A 25,538-nucleotide genomic window follows, 5' to 3' on the forward strand; every position below is an offset into this window, starting at 1 on the left:
AGCACCCACTGCATATGAGAATGGCTGATCAGCATATTATATGTCTCACTAATGCACCGTCTCACCGACTCAACGGCACACTGACCGGCCAAAGCAGTCAGCACATTTTGCAGTGTCTGCCGAGCCAACTACACAAACTGCTACCATAATCAAAACTCCCTGACCTACCTACCTACTTTAGAATATAGCGCACTTCACTAATCGTTACACTAAACTTTCGTCTTCCAATTAGTATATAAACATGTACCAAATGAAGAATAAATCAGTTATCAAAGCATCTCATAACTCCGCGGTTCTATTTCCTACCTCTGGGAATAGGGCTCGTAATACACTATCTCCACTAGCAGCTAACCTAAGTTAGCTCAACCTCAGCGCAGTTCAGCATCGCCTGTGGTCCGGCATCGCAGTAACTATCGTTACCATTGCCGCGACGCGATCGTCCTGCCAGCAAAGCGTCCCCGTGCCAGCGACAAGTGCTCATTACCCCCTTGTCCCGCGGTGTGACCCGGAAGTGTCTACTTCGGTTAGGCACAAACATTGGTGACCCCGACGTGATCCTTTAACAACAAAGGATCACACTCAAGCAACCCCCTTCCCACTAAAGGACTCACAGCTTTATCCAGCTTCATAGGATACGCTTCTTCTTCCACCGTCACAGGAACTTCAGCTTAATCCAGCTTCGCAGGATACGCTTCGTCTTCCAGCGTCACAGGAACTTCAGCTTAATCTAGCTTCACAGGATTCGCTTCTTCTTCCAGCGTCACAGGAACTTCAGCTTCATCCAGCTTCACAGGACTCGCTTCTTCTTCCAGCGTCACAGGAACTTCAGCTTCATCCAGCTTCACAGGATTCGCTTCTTCTTCCAGCGTCACAGGAACTTCAGCTTAATCCAGCTTCACAGGATACGCTTCGTCTTCCAGCGTCACAGGAACTTCAGCTTAACCCAGCTTCACAGGATTCGCTTCTTCTTCCAGCGTCACAGGAACTTCAGCTTCATCCAGCTTCACAGGACTCGCTTCTTCTTCCAGCGTCACAGGAACTTCAGCTTCATCCAGCTTCACAGGATTCGCTTCTTCTTCCAGCGTCACATGAACTTCAGCTTCATCCAGCTTCACAGGATACTCAGCTTCATCCAGCTTCACAGGATACTCAGCTTCATCCAGCTTCACAGGATTCGCTTCTTCTTCCAGCGTCACAGGAACTTCAGCTTAATCCAGCTTCACAGGATACGCTTCGTCTTCCAGCGTCACAGGAACTTCAGCTTAACCCAGCTTCACAGGATTCGCTTCTTCTTCCAGCGTCACAGGAACTTCAGCTTCATCCAGCTTCACAGGACTCGCTTCTTCTTCCAGCGTCACAGGAACTTCAGCTTCATCCAGCTTCACAGGATTCGCTTCTTCTTCCAGCGTCACAGGAACTTCAGCTTCATCCAGCTTCACAGGATACTCAGCTTCATCCAGCTTCACAGGATACTCAGCTTCATCCAGCTTCACAGGATTCGCTTCTTCTTCCAGCGTCACAGGAACTTCAGTTTCATCCAGCTTCACAGGATACGCTTCTTCTTCCAGCGTCACAGGAACTTCAGCTTAATCCAGCTTCACAGTATACGCTTCTTCTTCCAGCGTCACAAGAACTTCAGCTTCATCCAGCTTCACAGGATACTCAGCTGCATCCAGCTTCACAGGATATTCAGTTTCATCCAGCTTCACAAGATTCTTTGTTTCCAAGACACACAATATGTCTACTTCATTCATTGAGGAAATTGGAGTCATCATTAACATTAGCCTCGAACGCCCCAACCGTCACCCCAGCCCTACAAAGGCACCTGGATCTCCATTGGGCGTTGCTGAGGCAAGCCCACGACGAATTGGACAGCACACCTGGAGCCGCAGCCCTGGCAGAAGCAGAGCTAGCTCAGTTCCACGCATTATACGAGGAATACGAAATGAACCTGCTTCGAGAAAACGACTCGCCAATGAGCCTAAACTTAGCACTTCCGCCAATTAGCATTCCGGAGTTCAACGGCGAGTATCTAGACTGGCCACGGTTCCATGATCTCTTTGTGGAATTGGTACATAATAAACCAAATTGGGCCAGTCAAAAACTACATATTCTACAGAGTTCGCTTCGTGGTGAAGCGAGAAACGTCTTGACAGACACAGCCTTCTCACAGGGTGGCTATGACGACACCTGGTTGCGTTTAAAGGCCAGGTACCAGAACGGAAAAATACTAGTATTCGCCGCCATTGCAAAAATTATTGACCATACGCCTATAGACGGTTCCTCGCGCCAGCTAAGGGCCTTACATGACACTATAAAAAACTCAATGAGTACTCTTCAAAACCTCGATATCAGCACAAAATCCTGGGATCCAATCCTGTGTTTTCTTATCAGAAGAAAACTAGACCAACAGTCTCTAGCTGCTCTAGAAAATTCAGCGGATGCACCAACGGAAATTCCAACGTTATGGAGTATACTGACGTTTATTGAGCGGCGCGCTTGCATGCTGGAGACGATAAGCGCTCAACCTACAGCAACACTCCGCCATCAGTCAGTTCACAACGAAGAGAGCTGTAAGATCTGTCACCTAGGACAACATAATCTTAGAGCATGTAGCCGTATCCAGCAAATGGACCCCATAGCACGGCGCCAAGCCATTATTCAAGTAGGAGCATGCACAAATTGTTTGTCTACAGTTCATAAGGTTGAAAACTGTGGATCACCGACCACTTGTCGAGTCTGCCAGCAACGGCATCATTCACTGTTACACCAAGGACCGACTAGCAATCCAGTGGCCGGCGCAGTAACCATTGCAGGCTACGACGACGTAGGAGGATATACTCTGCTCGCGACCGCCAAGGTCTCATTACAAGGGCCAAACGGTCAATTACAAACATGTCGCGCTGTTATAGATGGTGGATCACAGGTGAATCTTATCTCAAGGAGAATGGCAGATCTGCTATCTCTTAAGGAAAGGTCACCGATTGAAATATCTGGAATCGGAGGAAAAATATCAACAGCAATTAGATCAACAAAAAAGCTCTCATCAGTTACATCAGGGTTTGAAAGACTAGACACAGTCATTACAGACCAACCGTCAGTATCGATTGATACCGATCTTAATATTCCCGGGGGACTGCCATTAGCAGATCCTGACTTTCGGCAACCGGGACCCATTGACCTAAGGCTGAGGTGTATTCTCGTGTAATAACCAGTGAATTTCTTGAACTAGGACCTAATAAACCTTTGGCACAAGGCACTAGGCTTGGTTATGTAATCACAGGTTATCTCAATAAAGAAACCTCATCTGATACGGAAATCAACCCTATTCTGGTAGAAGGCAGAGGTGATTTTGCAGGACCGAACGCTGCTTTTTTTTTTTTTTTTATTATTTATTGTTTTAGGCTTCCTAACGCTACAAGTTTAAAAACTTATAAATTACAGCGCTAGTCACAACTGGTAAACATATTTAAATTTGGACAAAATTGGTTCTTAAATCTAATGACAACAAAAGATAAAAATCCGATGAATATAGAACCGATTTCTCATCAATACCTACAAGAAGGCTGACTTTGGTTCAACATTTGCAAACCTAACCAAGAAATATCTTAGTTTTGTTGCAGAATGTCCACATACCATAGACGTGCCAAATGATAAAGTTCTACGAGAGCACAATTTCAGTCCCCACGGTAATGTCAATTTTATCGCAAAGGGGAGTGTTAAGCAGCATCAAGAAGATGTGAAGGACCTGAATCACAAACATGAACCGCAGTTGAAGGAAAGATCACCTTCCTATACAATTCGGGCAAGGGCTGACCGACATCACGACTTAATTGAGGGTACCCCTCAATGGGGGGGAGAATGTTCGTACTCACACTCAACGGCACACTGACCGGCCAAAGCAGTCAGCACATTTTGCAGTGTCTGCCGAGCCAACTACACAAACTGCTACCATAATCAAAACTCCCTGACCTACCTACCTACTTTAGAATATAGCGCACTTTACTAATCATTACACTAAACTTTCGTCTTCCAAGTAGAATATAAACATGTACCAAATGATGAATAAATCAGTTATCAACGCATCTCATAACTCCGCGGTTCTACTTCTTACCTCTGGGAATAGGGCTCGTAATACACTATCTCCACTAGCAGCTAACCTACGTTAGCTCAACCTCAGCGCAGTTCAGCATCGCCTGTGGTCCGGCATCGCAGTAACTATCGTTACCATTGCCGCGACGCGATCGTCCTGCCAGCAAAGCGTCCCCGTGCCAGCGACAAGTGCTCATTACCCCCTTGTAAATAATGTCCATACTGTGAAAAACCTAGGCTTGCCAAAACAGACGATCAAGGAAATGAATTGCGCATCAAGTTTCCACATCTAGATGGAATACCCCTACAATCTTATTCGAATGCCGAACCAATGATTCTCGTTGGAGCCAACAACTGGAAGCTCGCTGTACCACGAAGGCAAACAGTTGAGGCAAAGGTGCAACTTCTTTGTTTCTTTATATCAAAGATTTGAACTCAAATTTAAAATCGAGAACACTTTGGCAAATAATGATCCCGTGCATCGCAAAATAAACATATCAAATGATTTGAGTTAGTAGCAGAAGCAATAAGTTTATTTTGGTTATATTTGTGAGTTAGTAGCAGAAGCAATAAGTGTATTTTGGTTATATTTGTGAAGTTTTTTCCCACCTGCTGGCGTGGAGTTTGAGTTACCAAGGCTTGATCCAAGTTTTCCATCATCCTGCACCTCTTTTCCAAAAACGACTCCATAGCATCCCAGGTAGACAGCTCAGTGATTGACAAATCCTCTTCCCATTTTTCCCGCGTCCTCTGATCCAGTTTCGGAGTGACGATGTGAATTAAAAGACCATCCAAAATTTGTTGCGCATTGGCCAGGGTTCGAATTGTTCGCAGATGCGAATTCATGCAATCACTCAGCTCCCGAAGACCCTTCGAAGATCCCTCCTCGACACCCTTTAAATCAAATATTGCCTGAACGTGTGCCTGAAAGTGTAAAACGTAATTATCAAATCGATAAACCATAATTAGCATTCGAGGGTTCGAGCGAACGTATGGTTTCCAGAGCCACGCCGCCCAAACGCGAATGCAAATATTGTAGTTTTTCAATGTCGCTTAGCTTATCATCATTTCCGATGACCGTAGTGAAAGTCGCAAGCAATTTCAATATTTGGCAACCGAGGTTTCCCAGATCGAAAAGAAAGATCCGCATTATTAGTGATGTCAATTTTTTGCAGCGGTTGAACCCGGCAATTGTGTTTTGCAATGAGCAGCCAAGCCTCGGCTTAGTTTCGCCTTCACATCCATGAAAACCTCGGCAAATTCAATCCGATGGTCGGTATGCTAGGCATAGTATTAATGAGAGCGAACTTTTCCCCTTTAAATTTGTTTATCTTCAACTTCGAATCCAAGAAGAACTTTTTGGGTTTGGTAGAGAAATTATTAATTTCGATAAAGCGAAAGATGTGCTTTATAAATTTCTTCCGATATGAAAAGGTCCTCTCCTAAGCAAATGTAGTCACACAAGAATTAACCTTATTTCATACTAAATTGAATCTCTGAGAAATGATTTGGTTCAACAAGTAAGGGGAGTTCAACGTTTGGCGTGGTGAAGATTATATCCGAGATATTGATGGGTCATGATTTTCATACCAAATAGTCCGTCAAAAAATTGATGGAAGTCGAATGGCAGGAAGGGAAATTCCTTATGGTCGTTAATTTCTTCAAAAACGAGTAATATTGTAAATAGAATAGAATAGAAGTGTCGTAATTGAGATAGACTTTTCGAGCCTGATATTTTTATTGTCCGGTACGAATTTAGAATTGATGAAAGAACCCTTAGCACCAGTGTCTATACAAAATTTTAGGTTGTGTTTATTCTGGAGTGACAATTCTATGTACGGTAAGTTGGCCTCTAGTCGAAACTTACTCAGGAATCCTGTTTGCGTTTTAAGGCCCTTGATTAAAAATGTTCCTCTTTATCGATATAATGTGTTGTAACTTCTGTCTTGTCCTTAGTCTCGATACTGAACATCTACGAGTATTTTCCGTTTGAGTTAAATCTGTTATTATTAGAGTTTTTCTGTGGGGCGGCGCTCGACGAACTGGGAATTTCGTCGCTCGCCATTATGGCTGGGTATCCCGAGTTTAGATTATTGTTATCCTATCTTCTTTGATTGTAAGCAAGCCTATCGAATCGGCTGTATCGATTACTGTCCCCATTTTGATACTTGATTTTGATTTGATTGAACTGATTGATTGATTAATTTCCTATTTAGCAGCACTAAAAAATGTTTCTTTCCTTGATAGCCAAATCATAAGCTTATTTTTGGTTTACAGGCCTCATAGCCTCATAGTTCTGACTAAGTTACCCTTGAGTTCCGTAAGAAATGCCGTCATGCTCTTTGTCTAGGCCTGACTGCAGGCGGTTCGGTCCCCTCTGACTCCATTATTCTGCACAACGATAGCATAATTTCTTTTATTTGGTCATACGGACAATTGTTTCTTTGGGACATTGTATAGTTTCTGTCATTAATGTATATTCTTCTTTTCTGTCCCTACAATGTGTGAGGAGTTGAATAACTCCCCACAAATAGAAGCAGCAGGAGATGGCCGGCCGCTTACCAGATACGCGGCGAATTCGCGTAGTAACGGCGCGGCGAGGAGAACGAGAGAGTTTGGAGACCAAGGGTGGAGATCGAGAGAGTTTGGAGACCAACGAAGGAGAGCGAGAGAGTTTGGAGACCAATGATGGAGAGCGAGAGAGATTGGAGACCAAGGATGGAGATCGAGAGAGAATGGAGACTTCGCGGGCAGAGCAAGAGTGCCGTATGCAAAAGGGGGTAACGGGACTCCACCGGACTTTGGACTCTCCCGTGAACTTTGGACCGGGAGAGGAAGTGCCACATCTCGGCGGTGGAGCGGCACACAGGCGTGCCACAAGCATCATGGGAATCAGCGGGATGGCAGCAGTGGGCGGAGCATCGATTGGAAGCGGTACGGGAACGACAAGTGGGTCATCCAGGAGGCACGGACTTTGGACCCAGAGCGGAGAGATCCAGCGGGCCGTGCGCAAAAGAGAAATAACGGTTCCCGGAGGCCCTATATAAGGCCGCAGAGCGCTGGCAGCTGGATCAGTCGATCACAAGGAGTCAAACCGTCAAGATCACTCAGATACCAAAGTGAACAATCAAACAACCAGATAATCTACAAGGGAGCAGCAGCAAGTCGAGTCGCCAGAGAAGCAGCGCCGTGGGAGCCTACAAGGAGCGAGATTGCTACGTCGAGACGCTCGGGATTGGGATACCAGGAATCTCCGAATTGAGACGCAGGTAGCTGAGATCCAGAGGGCATCACACGGCTAGGTCAAGGCGGTCGATTAACCCTGTCCACAAAGTCCTGGCGTTACGCCTGGAAAGAGTATAACAAGCCAGAAGGGAGAGCGGTCTATCGGTAAGGTCTCGAGTGGAATTGTCCAGGAGAGCCCTACGGATTCGACTTGCGAGGTCCCGGAGCGGCGTGCCCGAACCCCGAGTACCAAAAGCCACACGGAAACGTCCCGGACAAAGAGCAAAAGGGTGAGGCTAGGGTGGAACGTTCGTTTACACTAGGCGTGGAAGCGAAGTAAGGCGCGAGGCAGCTTCCTGGCGTTCCGCCTTGACTGTCCGCGCGGGCTGAGCAGAAACCCCAGTGGGACCATCCGGGACAGAGCAAGGGACAGGTGGCGGTGTGTCGAAAGGAGCGATCCTGGAGAGCGCAGCTTCTGTTCACCCTAGTCTGAGAACGGTGACGCTTCCCTAAGCCCGTACGGCCGATACCCCTCGCGATTCCGAGTCGTTACCAGCAGTCACCAAGTCACGCGTGAGAAGTGAACAGCGAGCGAGCGTCTTCAGGGAGCTGCGAGGATCTTCAGGGAGCGGCGAGGATCTTCAGGGAGCTGCGAGTATCTTCAGGGAGCTACAGGACTGGAGCACCGAGTCATCAAGGCGAGAGGTCGTCGGGTCATACAGGATCGTCGGAAGCACCGAAGGTCACAAGCAATGAGTCAAGGCCAACCAAGCGACTAAGACACTTGTAATAATATACCCGCAATAAAACCCAATACGAACCCGTGAATTCTGTGCTTTCTCACTGAGCTACTGGGCGGTCACGTTAATATAAATTTGGTGGGACGAACACACAATATACTGAGCTAGCCGCACGAATCTCGTAGCGAGCAGACCATAAAAAACAGTTCGTTACAAATGTCTTAATTCCAGTTTTCAACCAAATTGCATCGGTCAGCATAAATTAATTTGACAATGGTATGCGACAGTTTCAGAACAAGCTTCAATTCCATACAATAATAAAAGATCTAGAAGCTCAAACCGTTACCTTCTGTCCGTTGTTGTATAAGATTTTATTATTAGATTTAAATTAAATATTGAATTATTAATACAATTTTTTTAAATTTATTTTCTTAATTTCTTGTACTTTCGTTCAAATGTGTTTGCCTCTAAGCTGATGTTACCATACAAAATGCATTTTTCTTATAACTTGGGTTTTTAGCGGTGAGAGCGACGCTAGCAGAAAAAGTGGACTTTGATCAGAAGGTTTCGATAAACCAAAACTGTGGGCAGATACAAAAAAAATTAAAAATTCCACAGGAACACAAAATTGAACTTTGTGAAAGTTCTGCAAGCCATTCCTAGTTTTCCACGATAATTGGATCCTCATGAGTAAAAGTCCCAAAAAAACTTTTGTTCCATAACCTACAGGTATAGGTAAGAATACAAAAACCGATGGTTGCCCACATATTGAATTATGTGGCCTACGTCATTGGACTTATCTTAAATATTTTTGCTAAAAAAAACCCTCTCAATACGCTTAGAGGAGTCCCCACAAATTTCAGCGGCAAATATGCATTGTGGCGAATAAGAGAATTTGGAGAAAGAGAATTTGGAGAATGAGAAAGGAAAGTGGTGGAGAAAGTGAGTTTAAAGAAGGAGAGAGTTTGAAGAAAGAGAAGTTGAAGAATTGGGAAAACGAGAGTTTGGAGAATGAGAGCTTGGAGAGTGAGAAAGTGGAGACTTCGAGAGCAGCGAAACGGGCGCCTGCGTGTGCCTTATGCCTCAGGAGAAACCACAGACTTTGGACCTGGAGTGGAGAATACCAACGGCCCGTGCTTCTGTGAATTTATCTACTGCTCTGTCCAGCTCCTGTAAGTTTGTAATGCTTTCTGACGGTTCCATGGGGAGGATATTCGTCAGAACTTCTTTGTACCTGTGCCAGTCGGCTGGTCTGGGGTTAGCGAAGCTGACCGGCAAGGTAGAATCAAGGGACAATACGGTTTCTATGAATCTATGGTCTGAAAATAAGTGCTCGTCAAAGACTGCACAGTTTTTGACTGCGCCTACGAGTGAGTCTGATACCAAAGATAGATCTATGATCGTTTGGCAAGTTTTAGTTATGAATGTAGGGACATTGCCCCTATTGCATAAGAATAGGTTCGAATTTAGAATAAAATCAAAAAGAGACTCAGCTTTGTCGTTGTTGTTTGGGCAACCCCACTGGGTGTGATGGGCGTTGGAGTCGCAGCCTGTTACCAAACCTTTCCTGAGCTTCTCGCATTCCTCTGCCAGCGCATCTGGGAGGTTTTTCTTTTCAAAGGCCAAGTAGGCCGATAGTACCCTTATAGAGCCACTTTGCAGCTCCAGGCTTACTGCTGTGTTATCTCCGTTACTGTAATTGCGAAGCAGAAATATGCTAAGATGCCTTTTGGCTAATATGCAGGTTCGAATTTTACCTTCTTTGGGGTCAAGCATAAGCTTGTATTCCTTTGTTCCTAGTCCAGCAACCTTGCCTTTTACTACCCAAGGTTCCTCCACCACAGTGACGTCGTCCTCCTCTGTGTCGCTGAGGTCTACGTCCTCCGAGCGCTCGCATCTCTCTGCTCAGCAACGAATCGGTAAAGTATCCGTCCTCCGGCCCACCAGGTGCCTCCAACTCCTCAGCAAGCACCTGCTTGGCTGGGTTGCCGGCAGGACTTTCAGCGGTGGTGGAGTCGCCCTTGTAGATCTTAATGTGGATTGCACTAAACCCGAAGTTCAGTACTCCTCGAGCAGTCTCGATTGAAGCAACTGACTCCTTGTTTAGGACCAACACCGCCTGGTTGACATCCCCTTCATGCTCCTCCAGCTTGACGACTTTCCAGACCTTCATGGGGAGGTGCGGGTTGCATTCTTGCAACATGAAGATGTTGTCCTCCGGCGCCTTGATCGCTGCTGAGCTCGGGGCCAAAATCCGAGCTCGGGGCCTACCGGGGACATCACACCATTCTAGTCCGTAGAATTCACAGAGCTTGCTCGTCGCCTGTTTGTATAGGTCAGCCGACCGCTGACTATCGCAGGCCACCACCTTGACGCTGCCCTGGTACCAGCCCGCGTCCATGCAGCAGGGCGATGTGCCTGGCTTCTGCCGCACCATGCGCATGCAAATGAGGGAAAGGTGGGACTCCATTGCCTTCCACTTGTTCCTGGGAATCCTGCGCTCCGAATTGCCCTTGTCTATGAGACCGAGTAAGACTCGGTCCTTGATAATTTCGGCGAAAGAGACCGATGGCTGGATTTTGGATCTCTTCGCCGATGGTCCGATGGTTCTTTAGCCATTCAGGCGAAGGTGTAGCTCCCGTGGCGGAGGCGTTTGCGGCTGGCTTTCTGCAACCCGTCATCCCCAGTTTGGGATGCGGCCCTTTCAGGACCGTGCTGGTGCGGATGTTGGAACCAGTGTTCGACATTTCCGTGGGCTTTTAAGAGTTCCCGTCCCTGTTTTCTGTTGTGTGTTAGTCTTGTTGTCCATAGTTGGTCCCACGAGTTGCGGAGAAGGGAAAGGTCCGCCGGGAAGAGATCCGCGATGCCCGGGTAAGGCGATAGTTAGAACAGGGGGTCGCCGTGTCCCTGAGCACACCGTTTGGGACAGGGCTAGTTTTTGATCCGGGCCCCCAGCCAGGCTGACTCTTGGCACGGTCCGTATTACACCGTAGTTCGGCCCGGAGTAAGATGTTGTTTTGGGAAGGGAGATGGGTAGGTGTTGTGTTGTCTGTAGGGGGTTTGTGTAAAGCAACTATTTAGATGCGCATCGTCGGTATTGCTTCGTTGCAGGATACCCGCTGGCTGTCCGGGACTGTTTATTTACTGGGGTTTCCGTTCACGATTCCGTGTTTGACTTCCCCCACCAGCTTATTCACAATTGACCTCGAGTGAGGTCTTCCGCCATCCGCAACCTGCGACCCGCTCGGTTGCCCCAGCTAGGCGAATTTGGAACCATCTCACAAGTTCTTCAGCAAACTTCAGCTAAACTTCTAATTGCAATCATAACACCCGCTGCAAGGGTATAAAAAATAATAATAGTAATAATACAGCTGGAAAAGAGAAAAAATATATAAAGTATTAAAAGAAAGTCCAGCCTCAGAGTGGAATTGAACCTCGAGCCCATTATCCGCGAGCCACTTACGGAATGCGCCACAGACCTTTTATAATTGTTAAGAGCAATGTGCCTTTTAGGACGATTCTTTTTCGTCAACATGATTCAAGAATTGACGAATGAGCCAAATTTTGAATTTTGACTTCTTGGCATCTCGGAGTTTCGGGAGCGATAGAGCAAGTGAAAGAGAGAAAGGCAAAGTAAAAATAGATTCCTATTCGCGTAAGCCTTGTTTGCAAAAATGAAATCCGCCTGTGTACATTTTTTAAATTAACGTCCACAAAAGCCCATTACGCTTGAATCTAAATTACCGTTTATTAAAGTCGCATGTAGATGTCGCTTTACAATCTCGCTTTGCTGGTTGCATATCACCATCTTCCTTCTGCTTCTTTTAGCTGAGTAATCTGATAGTCGAGGCACTCGACTATAGTGTTCTTCCTTTCAAAACGCACAAGCAATACTTTAACTTTTATCATATCCTTTTTTATTTTAGGGCTTGCGAACATTGGAGCTCTGCGTTGATAATTTGCAGCCGGACTTTTTGTATGATCATATACAACCAGTAAGAGCAGCTTTGATGCAAGCTTTGTGGAAAACCTTAAGAAATCAGGACAATGCTGCTTTAGTTGCTTTTCGCGTTCTTGGGAAATTCGGAGGCGGGAATCGAAAGATGATGGTTGAGCCACAAACTTTATCCTATTATCGGACTGAAAACCCCACTATTTCAATTGTAACATATTTTCAAGAATATGAAATACCAATTGATTTTCCTGTTGATGAGGCTATTAAATCAGCACTGAGAGCACTGGGATCAAATTCTACTGACCAGTTTTATAGACGACAGAGCTGGGAAGTAATTCGATGTTTCTTAGCTGCGTTTATTAGTTTGGATGATGAAAAACATATACTTCTAAAACTTTTTAGTCATGTGGATTTTGTTGAAAATAAAATTATGAATTGGTCTACATTTCAGCACAAAGTTGAAGATGAAACTGTTAGATTAACTCATCAGACTGCGCTTGTAGGAATGCTAGTTGCATCAGCTACAAAGGACTTGCGAGACTCTGTGTGTCCAGTAATGGCAGCTGTTGTAAGACATTATACCATGGTAGCTATTGCACAACAGGCAGGACCTTTTCCACAGAAGGGATATCAAGCTACAAATGGAGTTGACCCCATGGTATTAATTGACGCATTAGCCTCTTGCATGGGACATGAAGAAAAGGAATTATGTAAACCGGGGATAGCATGCATGGGTATTATACTTGACACTGCAACAAACATAATGGGAAATAAAGAAAGAGCATGTAAATTGCCTATCATACAGTATTTATCAGAAAAAATGATATCTTTATGTTATGACCGCCCTTGGTACTCTAAAGTAGGCGGTTGCCAAGCTATTCAATTTTTATGTAAACATATGTCTCTACGTGCCCTTTTTCAAAATCTTTTTAATTTTTTGAAAGCTTTTATGTTTATCCTAATGGATTTAGAAGGAGATGTTTCTAACGGCGCTATCGAAATAACAAAAAGCTATATAAAAAGCATGTTAGAAATTTGCTTAAGCCCGATAAATGAATGTTATAACAATGAAGAGCTAAAAGACTTACAAATCAAAGCCACCTATGAAGTTATTCACGAATTAGTGCGGCATATAACAAGCCCCAACGCAATTGTCAGAGAAGAGTCTATGGTACTGTTAAAGCACATTGGAACCATGCAGTTAAAGTCGGTTTCTGAAGTTATGGATCCACATAAAGATGTTCTCGCTGACATAATACCTCCGAAGAAACATCTGTTGAGGCACCAACCAGCAAATGCACAAATTGGATTAATGGATGGCAATACATTTTGTACAACTTTAGAACCACGATTGTTTACAATTGGTAAGTTAAAAATTCATTATGGTTTAAAAAGTATACATCCAAATACAGCAAAAGCCAATGGACAACCAATTTTGGTATAGATACGTTTTTTTTAATATTTCTTTAGGAAATTTCTCCGTATTTTTATTAATATTTCACGCTTTGCTAAACCAATTTGGCTGAGCTATGTTTTATTTTCTAACTTTTGATTTATTACTTTTTATTATTTATTATTTGCCTAAAAAAAAATTGCTAAGTTGTGTGCTGCAACTCAAATTTTAAAATTTGTGGCTCTGCAATACTTATTTGTATACCTGTTATTCGTAGAGTCCGTCTGTGAACTCGGAGTCTATAAAATCTAAAATGTTAAAATGTTGAGATTAAGCACTAGATTCTGCGCATCAAAAGTTTTCTTTAAAAGGGTGCCACGTCCACTCAAACGCCCACAAACCACCAAAAGCCGTCCGTATGAACGCTGATGTCTCATAAACCCATAAAACATACAAAGCTCGGATTCAGTATGCAGAATCTAGAGAATATTTCACAGCGCAAGTTTGTTTCAGCAAAGTAGCACGCCTATTCTATTCCAAATATTTATTGTTGATTATTCTTATCGTGCCGACAATGTATTTACAATAACATTATTAAGATACTTTTGACTAAAAAGGTGGAGCCAAATTAAAAAAACTTATTCAATTTATAAGGGTTTCAGAAGAGAAACCAGCCAGATCAAAACCTTGGAGAAAACCAAATATTGGTTCACGCCAATAGTTTTAGTATTAACTTCCGCTAGAATTTCACCATCGAACTTTTACAGGAATATGCTCACTAGATGTCAGCAACTTTCTGCTTTTAAACCTTTGTAAAACATCTACTTTTGGAAAATTGAAATTTAAAAACGAATCGTTTGTCACTATACCCTACACTACGTCAAAACAAACACAAAAGGTTTGATTTGAGGGTTGTCGCGAGCTATAAATAATTTAGGTAATTTGGAAGAAAATCTTTAAGAAACAAGAACTTTTGAACGAGTCAACCGATTTTTATGCAACACAACGCTTTTTGGGTAAAACATTCAGTTCTTGGCTAAAGTTATGATAAACTCTATTTCTGGTTTACTTGAACTGCAGAATTAACGAATCACATTTTGCGCTGAAATAAGGGTCTAAATGAAAAGAGCATGGCAATAATGTGCCCTTATGCAGTCTGAATATGCAATCATAATTTTACTTACGAAAGAATACGATTGCCACCGTGGATTGCTAAGGTAAAAATGTCTTAAACATAAAAACGACTTACACTGGTGGAAAAAATAATAGAAACGGCTTTATCGCTTTAGTATTTTTTTTTTATTTCATAAAAAATAAAGTAGATATATCTCATATATATTTTTTTTTTAACAAATACTTATGTATGTTTTATAATAAGGAACAAAAAGATTTTTATAAATCACGTGTGGACTTAAAGAATTAATTTTTGGGTTTTTCTTGGAAAAAATAATAGAAACAAAACGTTGAAACTTCAAAAACATCATTTTTTTAAGCCATAATGGCTCCTCATCTAATATTTAGTAGTATTCCCTTTACATTGCAATACTGCAAGGCATCGGCGAGGCATAGAGTGTACAAGATTGGCACAAGTTGAAGGAGAAATGGCGTACCACTCGCTTTGAACTTTCTGCCACAATGCTTCCTTATTTGGCGCTTTGAAGTTTCCAATTCGTCTTTTAAGGTGTCCCCATAAATGCTCGATCGGATTTAGATCCGGCGATTGAGCTGGCCAGTCCATTACAGATATTTTTTGGTCCTGGAACCATTTTTGTAAAATTTTTGCTTTATGCTTTGGGTCATTGTCTTGCATGAACTCCCATTTAAGCGGCATTTCCTCATCGGCATATGGAAGCATTGTGCTCTCAAGTATCCTACGGTAGTCCTCAGCAAACATCCTTTCCTTAGTCCAAAATATACGACCAACTCCAGAAGATGAAAAGCATCCCCATAGCATTATATTCCCTCCACCATGCTTAACAGTCTTAATCGTATGCTTAGGATCGAAAGCAGTGTTCTTTGGGTGTCTCACATATATTTTCCCATCTGATCCACACATATTTATTTTAGTTTCATCGGACCAGAGAACATTGTTCCAGTTTTGGCGGTTCTGGTGTCGTTTTGCAAAAATCAGTCTATTTTTCATATTTTTTTTGGCTCAGAGATGGAACCTTCCTGGCTGAACATGCTCTCAGATCTTGTTCAATTAACCTGTTTCTAATTGTCCGAGCTGTAACTGCTGCCCCTAAGGTATTTTTGAGTTCCTTGGCTGTAAGGAATGGGTCCTTTTTTACTGTTCGAGCCAAAATGTCGTCAAACCTTTTGGTTGTGGCTCGCTTTCTACCTCGGTTCTCCTTTTTATCGATGTAATGAACAGCGGAAAACACTTTTTTCTTTGAGCAATTCATTAGTTCAGCTATTTCAGTCATTGATTTGCCTTCATCACTCAGTTTTTTTATTATCTGCCTTTCTGGAGCCGTGCAGTGCACTCCTCGACCCATTCTGAGCCTAGAAGTCGTAATTATAAACGGATTTTCACCATGTTCGAAACTTTTTGTTAAACTTACCTTAAAGTACTAAAACTAAACCAAAAAGTTCGAAATACAAAGAGTCTAAGCCGAAATTTCGGTTGAAATAAGTAGTGTTTCTATTTTTTTTTCCAGGCCAAACATGTGCTTGCCCTCAAAAATTATGCACACAGCACATAATAACGGCGAATGGGGCTCAAGGTGTAACACAAAATAAAGAACAGTTATCAGTGCTTCACATGTTATTGGTATGAAGCCCAGAACTTTCGTACTTACTTTGCTATTTAATAAGAAGTGCAGAAGTGAAAATCGTTTCTATTATTTTTTCCACCAGTGTAGGTTAAATAATCCACGAATTCCTTTGGGGAATGGTCAAACATCTCTTAGCACTCAAAAGTTTTATAATGCTATCAAGAGTTAAAAATTCAAAAAAATAAAATTCCAAGTAGCTCCTGCAGCAGAAACGGCTCGACATAAAAATCCAAAAAATATAAAATCGGAAATAATTCGAAGGCGCTTGCTAAGTATAAACTTGTACAATAGGCGATTTTCTTCTGTCCTTTTTCTGTTTTAAATTTGTATACCCTTGCAGAGGGTATAATAATTTCAGTCAGAAGTTGGCAACGCAGTGAAGGAGACGTTTCCGACCCCATAAAGTACAGCTGTGTTCATTGAAATAGCTGTGCATACGACCTGCACGTATAAAATCGAAAAACACTAATAAAAACACAACATTGAGACAAAACTTATATAAAAAAGTTTTATTTATTTACTTTTAAATAATTTAGCTGTTTTTTGCCTGTTAGGTACTTGAATATTTTAACAAATATGGATAATAACAAAAAAGAAAGACTGAATTATGGTGTTCTTAAAAGAAAACAAGGGAGAACGCTATAGTCGAGTACCTCGACTACCAGACACCCCTTACTCACCTAAAGGGACCAAAGGGAAATGGAGATATGCAAGCAGTAGGTTAGGTTAGGGCGGCTGTCGGACTATAGTCCGACACACTTAGACCTCAATGGGTTCATTGTGATACCGCATGATCTCGTTTTTCCTTCTCTAAACTTTCAGTAGTTTCAGCCTGTGTTAAGCTGATCAGCATGTCTTCCACCCGGAAGATTTAATAAAGGCACTTATGCTTTTGAGATTAATCTCCGATATTTCGGTAAGATCGTCGATGAAGGGGCTTCTTAAGTGTTTCAGTCTGAGTCTGCATAGGGCCGGGCAGAAGCAGAGAAGGTGTTCTACCGTTTCCACTTCTTCCTCATCCCTACAGCTTCTGCAGAAATCATTTTGCGGGGCTTTTAGCCTGCCGGCATGTGCGCCAGTGGCCTGTAAGAGCTCGAATTAACATGCCACACTCTGTGCGGCTGAGTTTGACCCTTTCCATGCCTGCTAAGTCCAGGCTAGGGAGGTTCAAGATCGCATTCAGCGCTTCATTCGGGGTGGTTCAAAGGGCTCCACTAATACACAAAGCCGCCATTCGCTGTACTTTGTTTAGAGGAGTCAGTATGCATTGTTTGTGCAAGGCGGTCCACCACAGAGCCACTCCGTACAGTAGGATTGGCTTGACTACCGCTGTGTATATCCAGTTAACTATTCTTGGGGACATGCCCCATCTTAGCCCGATTACTTTTTTACAGGAGTAAAGTGCAATGGTCGCTTTTTTGGTTCTCTCTTGGTTGTTTAAGCCCCATTTGAGGCGTTTATCTAGTACTAACCCCAAGTACCTGGCGTGATCGCTAAAAGAGAGATTACAATTGTTTAAAAAGTGTGGGTTAAGTTGCAAGCAGTAAAGCGACAATGAAATGCGCCACCTTAATATATGGTTAGGTAGGCGTGTAAACTTTTTTTGGGGTCAATCGATAGGTATTGCCGAGACTAAAACATTTCAGTTAACATATTTTTCTAGCATGAAAATTGTAGGCTTAGGCGGTTTGTGGGCGTTAGAGTGGACGTGGCAAATTTTTTTTTGGATCAATCGATAGGTATTTACAAGACTAATATATTTCAGTTAAAATTTTTTATCTGGCATAAAAATTTTGGGCACCACTGATTTGGGCGGCTTGTGGGCGTTAGAGTGGGCGTGGCACGCTGCTAAAACAAACTTGCGCTGCGTAAGAAGCTCAGGAATCTGCATGCCAAATCTTAATAGCCTAGCTCCCATAGTTTCCGAGATCTCAGCGTTCATCCGGACGAAACTAAACTAATGAAAATAGGAATACTTAAAATAAGATATCAGTGCGTCTGTGTGTATATTAGCATTTGTAGCTGACGTGGAAAATGAGATTCGTTTTAATAAAAATTCTTTATAATACCCACTAAAATCCTTTTGCTAAAAATATTTAATTTGCAAATCTTCAAAAGATGTAACTCATTTCGTTAACACATTTTGTCCGCTTTGAATAATTTTTGGCATGAGGAAAGATATTGATAATCAAAATAAAATTTCATTTCAACTTTTACAAAATCTTCAAACATGGAAGAAGAAAATGAGATTAGTTTAAATACAATTTCTTTATAATACCCACCGATATCCTTTTGTAAAAATATTTAATTTGCATATGTTAAAAAGCTTCAACACATTTCCTTCAAAGGTCAAAACTAATTTCAAATTTCAAACTAATTTTGGTATTCTCGAATTGCTGTGTTTAAATAAAAATAAATGTTTAAAATAATAGTTTCAAGGCTTTGCCTGACACCTGTCGCCTACATTATTTATTATCTATTTTTATATGAGAACCAACAAAAACAAGGAAGAACGCTATTGTCCAGTACCCCGACTATCATATACCCGTTACTCAGCTAAAGGGAGCAAAGGGAAATGGAGATATACAAGCAGCAAAGCGAGATTAAAATGCGCCACCTACCGGCGGTAGCAGATTTAAGCGTTATGGGCGTTAGAGTGGGCGTGGCAAATTTTTTTTTGGACCAATGGATAGGTAGGTATTGACGAGACCAATACATTTCAGTTAAAATTTTGTATCTAGCATGAAAATTGTGGACGTCACAGGCTTGGGCGGTTTGTGTGCGTTAAAGTGGGCGTGGCAAACTTTTTTTGGGTCAATCGATAGGTTTTGATGAGAACAATACATTTCAGTTAAATTTAAATTTTTAATCTAGCATCAAAACTGTAGGTGCCACAGTTTTGGGCGGTTTGTGGGCGTTAGAGTGGGTTTGGCACTTTGCTGAAACAAACTTGCGCTGCGTAAGAAGGTCAGGAATCTGGACGCCAAATCTTAATAGCCTAGCTCTTATAGTTTCCGAGATCTCAGCGTTCATCCGGACGGACAGACAGAAGGACATTGCTAGATCGACTCGGCTAATGATCCTGATCAAGAATATATATACTTTATGGGGTCGGAAACGCTTCCTTCTGCCTGTTACATACTTTCCGACGAATCTAGTATACCCTTTTACTCTACGAGTAACGGGTATAAAAATGGCAAATAGCTCCTGCAGCAAAAACGGCTTGACGTAAAAATCTAAAAAAGAACTGAAATTCGAAAATAATTCGAAGACACTTGAGCCCAAAGCGGCCTTAAAAGTTCGTTTAATTTAAAAAAAAAATTTTTTTTTGCCATTTCTTTGTTATAAATTTAGTCAAAGTGGTTTTATATTGTGCTGCTTATAATCTAAAGGTACACCCGCAACTAACTGCATAACATATTCTCCCAAACTAAGCCTTTTTGACCATGTCCCCTAATTTTTAATATTCCGCATTGTTCATTGTGACGTCATGGCCTCCAAATCTAGTTTGCGGCTTGACATAAAAATCTAAAAAAACATATTCGGAAATAACACATGAACACAACATTTTACTTTGTGAAATATCCACGAACCATTTCAAAATTTCCATGATATGATGGTGTTCATTCTTCACCTACATGCTCCGCGGTATAGCTAAGAACACAAAAAAAACGATGTTTGTTGACATTATATGGCTTACATATTTGGACTTATCTTAAATACTTTTGCTACAACACACTTTCAATTCATACACTGTAACCATGGTCCTTAATTTTTTACAATTTGTCTGATGGAAAATAGTCCCTAAAAAATAAATTTTAAATGGAAGAAATTTTTGAGTAGAATGCGGATAAACAAGAAAATCGTCTTCAAATCGTCTTCTTCGTCAAAAAACGAGTATAAAACATGTCAAATCCTATTTAAATATTTATTTTTCATTCCTCAAGGAATCGATCAACTTCTTCAAAGAGATTACATTTATATATGTACGCCGGGGGGCAGCGGGGTACCGTGCTGGCGCTGGTGGAATGGCGTGGGAGGCGACGGCGGGAAAACGGTCGGCGTCGGCGGGCTGGTTCGCTGGGCTTCGCTGGCTTGCTGCTGGTGCGGTTTGCTGCTGGTGCTGATGAAGCTGTAGGGGAGAAACCACTCGAACGCGTATTTGCCCCTTAGTCGGAAATAAATGTGCACAAGAAGTTAACTGGGTAAAAGTAGGCGGGGGTACGACCGCGGTTTATTCTACTGAACTTCAGAAATCGAACTGACTTAGTCTAAGCTCCGCTCTGCGCTCCAAAGCGCAGCGGAGACTTCATGGCGGGAGCTAGGAACAGCGCAGGAGAGCGGGAGCGCGAGAGAGCGGGAGAGCGGGAGAGCGGTAGAGCGGTGCAGCTGGTGCAGCTGGATAGCGGGGCCAGTCCAGATTCGCCGGACAGTGGGCCTGAACATTCCGCCCCCCTTGCAATCGCTAGCGTTGCAAAAATAATAACGGAGACGGAACTTCGGCCAGCCGCCTACGCCTCAAGCCTGCGTACAGGCGCCGGAGACGATCCACCCGAACACCGTCTTCTGGGCTACCGGCAGTCCCTCGTCGACCATGTGAAAGCCCGGCTTTATCACCTTCGGGTAGACGTCTGCGCCCAGGATCAATGAGATCGTGGCTGGCCGGTGGAAAACCTCATCCGCGAGCGGTAGCTCCTTAAATTTTTGGACGACGCTCTCACTGAGCGCACGGATGGGAGTGCGGATGCGCACGTTCGGCTCGATCTTGAGGACCACCTCCAGTTTGATGGCCTCGTCGACCTTCGAACGAATCGTCGCCGTGCATATGCTCTCGTCGCCCACGTTCGTTGTCGGCAAACGCAACGCGGCGGCCAGGGATGCATCAATGGAGCTTGTCGGGGTGCACGGATCGATGAGTGCGGCGGTGTCGAACTTCTTCTCTCCGGTGTCGACGATCACCACAGCAGTCGGGAGGACATTAACGCTATGCCGCTGGAGAAGTGCGGCGAGCGACGGAGCTGGTGTCGAGGATGCTGAGCGCGGTGGAGGAGCAGGCGTTTGGCGAGTTGGCGGATCTTGCCGGCGCGAACGCTGCGGAGAAGCGGGCTGTTGCTTGGAGCGGGACTTTTGCTTGGAGCCGGACTTTTTCCGGGAACCAAGGTCATGCATGTGCAGCAGCGTGTGATGATCCCGGTTGCACGTTCTGCACCGGTCACCGCTACGACAGCTCCCAGTGGAGTGCTCGTGTGCGAGACAGTTCGCGCAGTACTTGTTAATAAGCACTGCCCGCAGCCGCTTCTCTGCGCTCAGCTTTAGGAACCTCTGACACTTCCGAAGAGGATGGATTCCGCGGCAGACTCGGCATCGGTAGGACTGAGTACCTCGAGTACGTCTGCTATCCAGAGCCTGAGCGCTACGTGGACGGGGAGCCATTTTTCTGTTTAGAGTGTGGATAAGGAAAAAAACAAACAGGGTTGATTAACACTGACGTGGATAATGGCTACGGACTAGGGTGTGTAAGAAACGCGGCTCGTTACGAGGTAGTTTTGGGCGGCTCTCTTGGAAGAAGAACCACCTTGGTCACTGGACGTTTGACAATGCCGCGTGTCGTACGAATGTCGACTACGCGGACATTACCATCGGCTCCCGGAAAAACGGAGTCTATTCTTCCGAGTCGCCACTCATTTGAGGGCAAATTGTCATCCTTAATGACGACCAGATCGCCAACACGCAGATTTTCTGTGGGGACTTGCCACTTGTTGCGCTTGTGGAGCTCCTTAAGGTACTCATCCTTCCATCGAGTGCGGAATTGTTGATGGAGAGACTTTAAGTGCTGCCACCGGTTCAGAATGGACTTGGATTCGCCCTTTACTTCAGGTTCCACTATGGATAGAAGAGGTCCACCAACAAGAAAGTGCCCTGGTGTCAACGCTAAGAGATCAGTTGGATCCTCGGACATGGGAGATAGCGGTCTGGAATTCAGACAAGCTTCGATTCTCGCTAGGAGGGTGGACAGCTCTTCAAAGGTGTACTTCCGCGTAGCGGTGGACTTGTAAAACAAGGTCTTGAAGCTCTTGACACCAGCTTCCCATAGGCCTCCCATATGGGGTGCCCCAGGAGGAATGAAATGCCAGGTGAGCTGCTGATGACTATAGGCATCGGTCACAGACTCCTTAACGGCTTGCAGGAAGTCTCGGGAAAGCAGGTCTTTCCATTGTCGGATTGGACTTGGCGAGGACACCCTCTTCTAGAGACGAAACGAGCGAAAGCGGCAAGAAACTTTTCAGTCGTTAAGTCGGATGTAGGCTCTAGATGGATGGCCTTTGTAGAAAAACAAACGAAAACCAACACATACCCTTTCGTAATGAGACAAGCTCTTCCGGTATAATTTTTTATGTCAAACGGGCCGGCGTAGTCCATCCCTGTGTACGTGAACGGGCGGGAAAAGGACACTCGCTCTTTCGGAAAACTTCCCATCATCTGGACTTGCAATCTCTTTTTGTGGATAACGCAGACCTTGCAGGAGTTAACCACTGCCTTCACCAAGTTCTTTATTCTCGGAACCCAGTATCTGGACCGAGTGAGACGCACCACTAACTGGTTGCCACCATGCAACGTAATGAGATGCGTGAATTTGACCAGAAGCCGCGAGAGTGCACATTCGTACGGCAGCATTATCGGATGTCGTTCATCATACCGCAAACTGTCGGAGGCCGTTACGCGGCCGCATGCCCTGATTACCCCTTTCTTATCTAGAAAGGGGTTCAGGGAGAGAATCGAACTCGCCGCGGGCACAGGACGCTTCTGACTCAAGCAGCGGTATTCTTCAGAAAAATACCTGCGCTGAGTGCAAATTGTCATTTGTTCTTCCTCGGCGGCAACGTCCTGGGCCTTTAGACGGACCCCGGAAAGCGGTGATTGTCTTCGACATCGTTGGACAAGTCGATAGACATACGCAAGGACCCGCAAAGCTCTATCTAAATTGGAAAAGCGATCTAGGAAATCTTCTATCGGCATAGACGCCACATGGACTTTAACGGCACGCTTTTCGATCTCAGTCACCGGCAGGTCGGTTCCCTGGCTGGGCCAATGATAGCGCGGACGTTGCAGCCAGTGGGTCCATGCCACCAAAGCGGGTTATCCACCAGCTCTTGAAGGGGAACTCCTCGACTAACCAAATCAGCTGGATTATGTTCGGATTGAACGTGCGACCAATTGGCCGCCTCAGTGGACTCGTAGTCCAATGGCACGCTGGTTTTGCTAACCATGCTAGCACAATCGTGGAATCGGTCCAACAATGGAATTTTGAGGTCAGCCTCGGCATATTTGGAAGAATGGCTTCGGCCATCTCGGACAAAAGGAGAGCCCCACATAACTCCAGCCTGGGAAGGGACACCGTTTTGACTGGCGCCACACGCGTCTTGGCCGTGAGCAAGTGCACCATCGTCTTATGGCCCACTTCTACGCGCACATAGATCGCAGCACCGTATGCCTTTTGCGAGGCGTCACAGAATCCGTGATGCTCTACGCGGAACTCTGGACGGAAGGAAACCCATCTGGGTATTCTGACCTGGTCTAGGACCGAATAGCTCTGGAGAAAGCTGTTCCACCTTTGGCACAGCTCAATTGGAAGTTTATCGTCCCAGATCCTGAAGCCAAATCTCTTGCATAAAGATTTTGGCACACACAACAAATGGAGCGAGCCAGCCTGCTGGATCAAATAGCTTGGCAATTTGGGAAAGGACTTGTCGTTTCGTGTGGGAGATTTCCGTTGCTAAATCTGGTGGGACGAAAAAGAACTCATCGGACGTCGCCTTCCATCGTACGCCGAGAGTTTTGGCTGTGCTCTCAGTGTCGATCTCGAGGAAGTCGGCTGTCAGAAGATGATCGCTTTGGATATGAGCTAATATTTCTTTGTTGTTGGAGGTCCATTTTCTCAGTGGAAACCCCGCGGAATCTAGAGCACTTTGTAGCTCGCGAACAATGGACTTAGCGTCCTCGGCGGAGTCAGCTCCCGAAAGGACATCGTCTACATACATATTATTTCGAATGACATTGCTCGCTCTTGGATGGCTGAGCTGCACGTCAGTTGCCAACTGTTGCAGGACTCGAATGGCCAGGAATGGCGCGCAATCGACTCCAAAAGTTACCGTCTGTAATTCGAAATCTCGAATGTGCCCCTCGCTGTTGCGGAATAAAATGCGTTGGAACGGGGAATGCTTCGGATCTACCCATATCTGCCGATACATTTTCTCGATATCGGCACTGTAGACGTATCGGAAATATCGCCACTTCAGGATCTGGATAGTTAGATCGGACTGTAAGACTGGGCCAGCATGAAGGATATCATTTAAGCTGACCCCATTCTCTGAAGGGCTGGAGGCATTGAAAACCACACGTAACTTAGTGGTTGTACTTTCCGGCTTGAGCACGGCATGATGCGGAAGGTAATAACTGGCAGAATTATGGGTAGGACGGACCTCTTTCAAGTGATTGAGGTCGAGATACTCTTGAATCACGGAGTCGTATTTGGCTTTCAGCTGACAGTCCCTCTTCAGGCGTTGCTCGGTTCTTAGGAACTGCGACAACGCGGAAGATCTGGATTGACCGAGGGCGGATTTTACGTTCTGAGGATCACGAAACGGAAGACTTACGACATACCTGCCGTTATCGTCTCTCGTAGTCGTTCGGAGAAAATTTTCCTCACAAGCCAAATCGGAAGATTTTGTCACTTTTACTGGCAGATCCTCCACCTCCCAAAATTTGGTGAGAAGCCTATCCAGGGACGTGTCAACTGTGTGGGAGATTCGTGTGGAAAAAACGGAAATCTGATTTTCCCTTGGAGCAGGAACGGGTCCTGTTAGGATCCACCCGAAAATGGTTTCTTGCCCGAGAAGAGAGCCACAAATATTCGGCCGGGTGCCGCTTAGGAGAATGGATGGCAGTATGTCGGCCCCGACCAGAATATCTATCTGTGCACTCTCGTAGAACTTTGGATCCGCTAGTGACAGTTCGGGAAGATCCCGTAAAAACTGTTGCGGAATCGGACAAGATGGAAGGTTTCCAGCTAATTGAGGAAGAACATAGGCCGTCGTGTTTATTTGCAAGCCAGGCCTGGTCGGAGAACGGATGGTAAACTGACAGAGCTTTTTGGATTCAGCGGATACTGTCTGGTTTAAGCCTGATACTTGGGCTCGGATTATCTGGTGAGGCAACTTAATTAGTTTGAACAGCCGCTCAGAAATGAAGGTTGCCTCTGATCCTGAATCTATCAAGGCACGAGCTTTAAAATTCGACCCCAAGTGACATATGTCAATTATGGCGGTGCCCAGCAAGACGGATCTATACCCCGTCGC

At 44.5% G+C, this 25,538-nt stretch overlaps 1 protein-coding gene and 1 long non-coding RNA gene across 23 annotated transcripts in view; one reads left to right on the forward strand and one right to left on the reverse strand.

The window, feature by feature from the left end:
* Nipped-A (Transcription-associated protein Nipped-A) overlaps window positions 1-25,538 on the forward strand; it is a 509,451-nt gene that overhangs the window by 201,372 nt on the left and 282,541 nt on the right. For 20 of the 22 annotated variants that reach the window (XR_011605753.1, XR_011605752.1, XR_011605754.1 and 17 more), the window contains one exon: window positions 11,984-13,376. The exons of 1 other annotated variant lie outside the window; for it this stretch is intronic. Coding sequence is in view for 18 of the 21 variants with exons in the window: in XM_070999194.1 (XP_070855295.1) it covers window positions 11,984-13,376 (1,393 nt within the window). In the remaining 3 variants the exon portion in view is untranslated. Of the gene's footprint in view, window positions 1-6,601; window positions 6,797-11,983; window positions 13,377-25,538 lie in introns of those variants that run through there. One more of the 22 variants, XM_070999196.1, reaches the window with a different exon arrangement.
* Window positions 1-25,538, reverse strand: part of LOC139354934 (uncharacterized) — a 154,053-nt gene that overhangs the window by 108,537 nt on the left and 19,978 nt on the right. The window lies entirely within an intron of this gene.

This window comes from Drosophila suzukii, unplaced genomic scaffold (genome assembly GCF_043229965.1).
Source record: "Drosophila suzukii unplaced genomic scaffold, CBGP_Dsuzu_IsoJpt1.0 scf_4, whole genome shotgun sequence".
Lineage (NCBI taxonomy): Eukaryota > Metazoa > Arthropoda > Insecta > Diptera > Drosophilidae > Drosophila > Drosophila suzukii.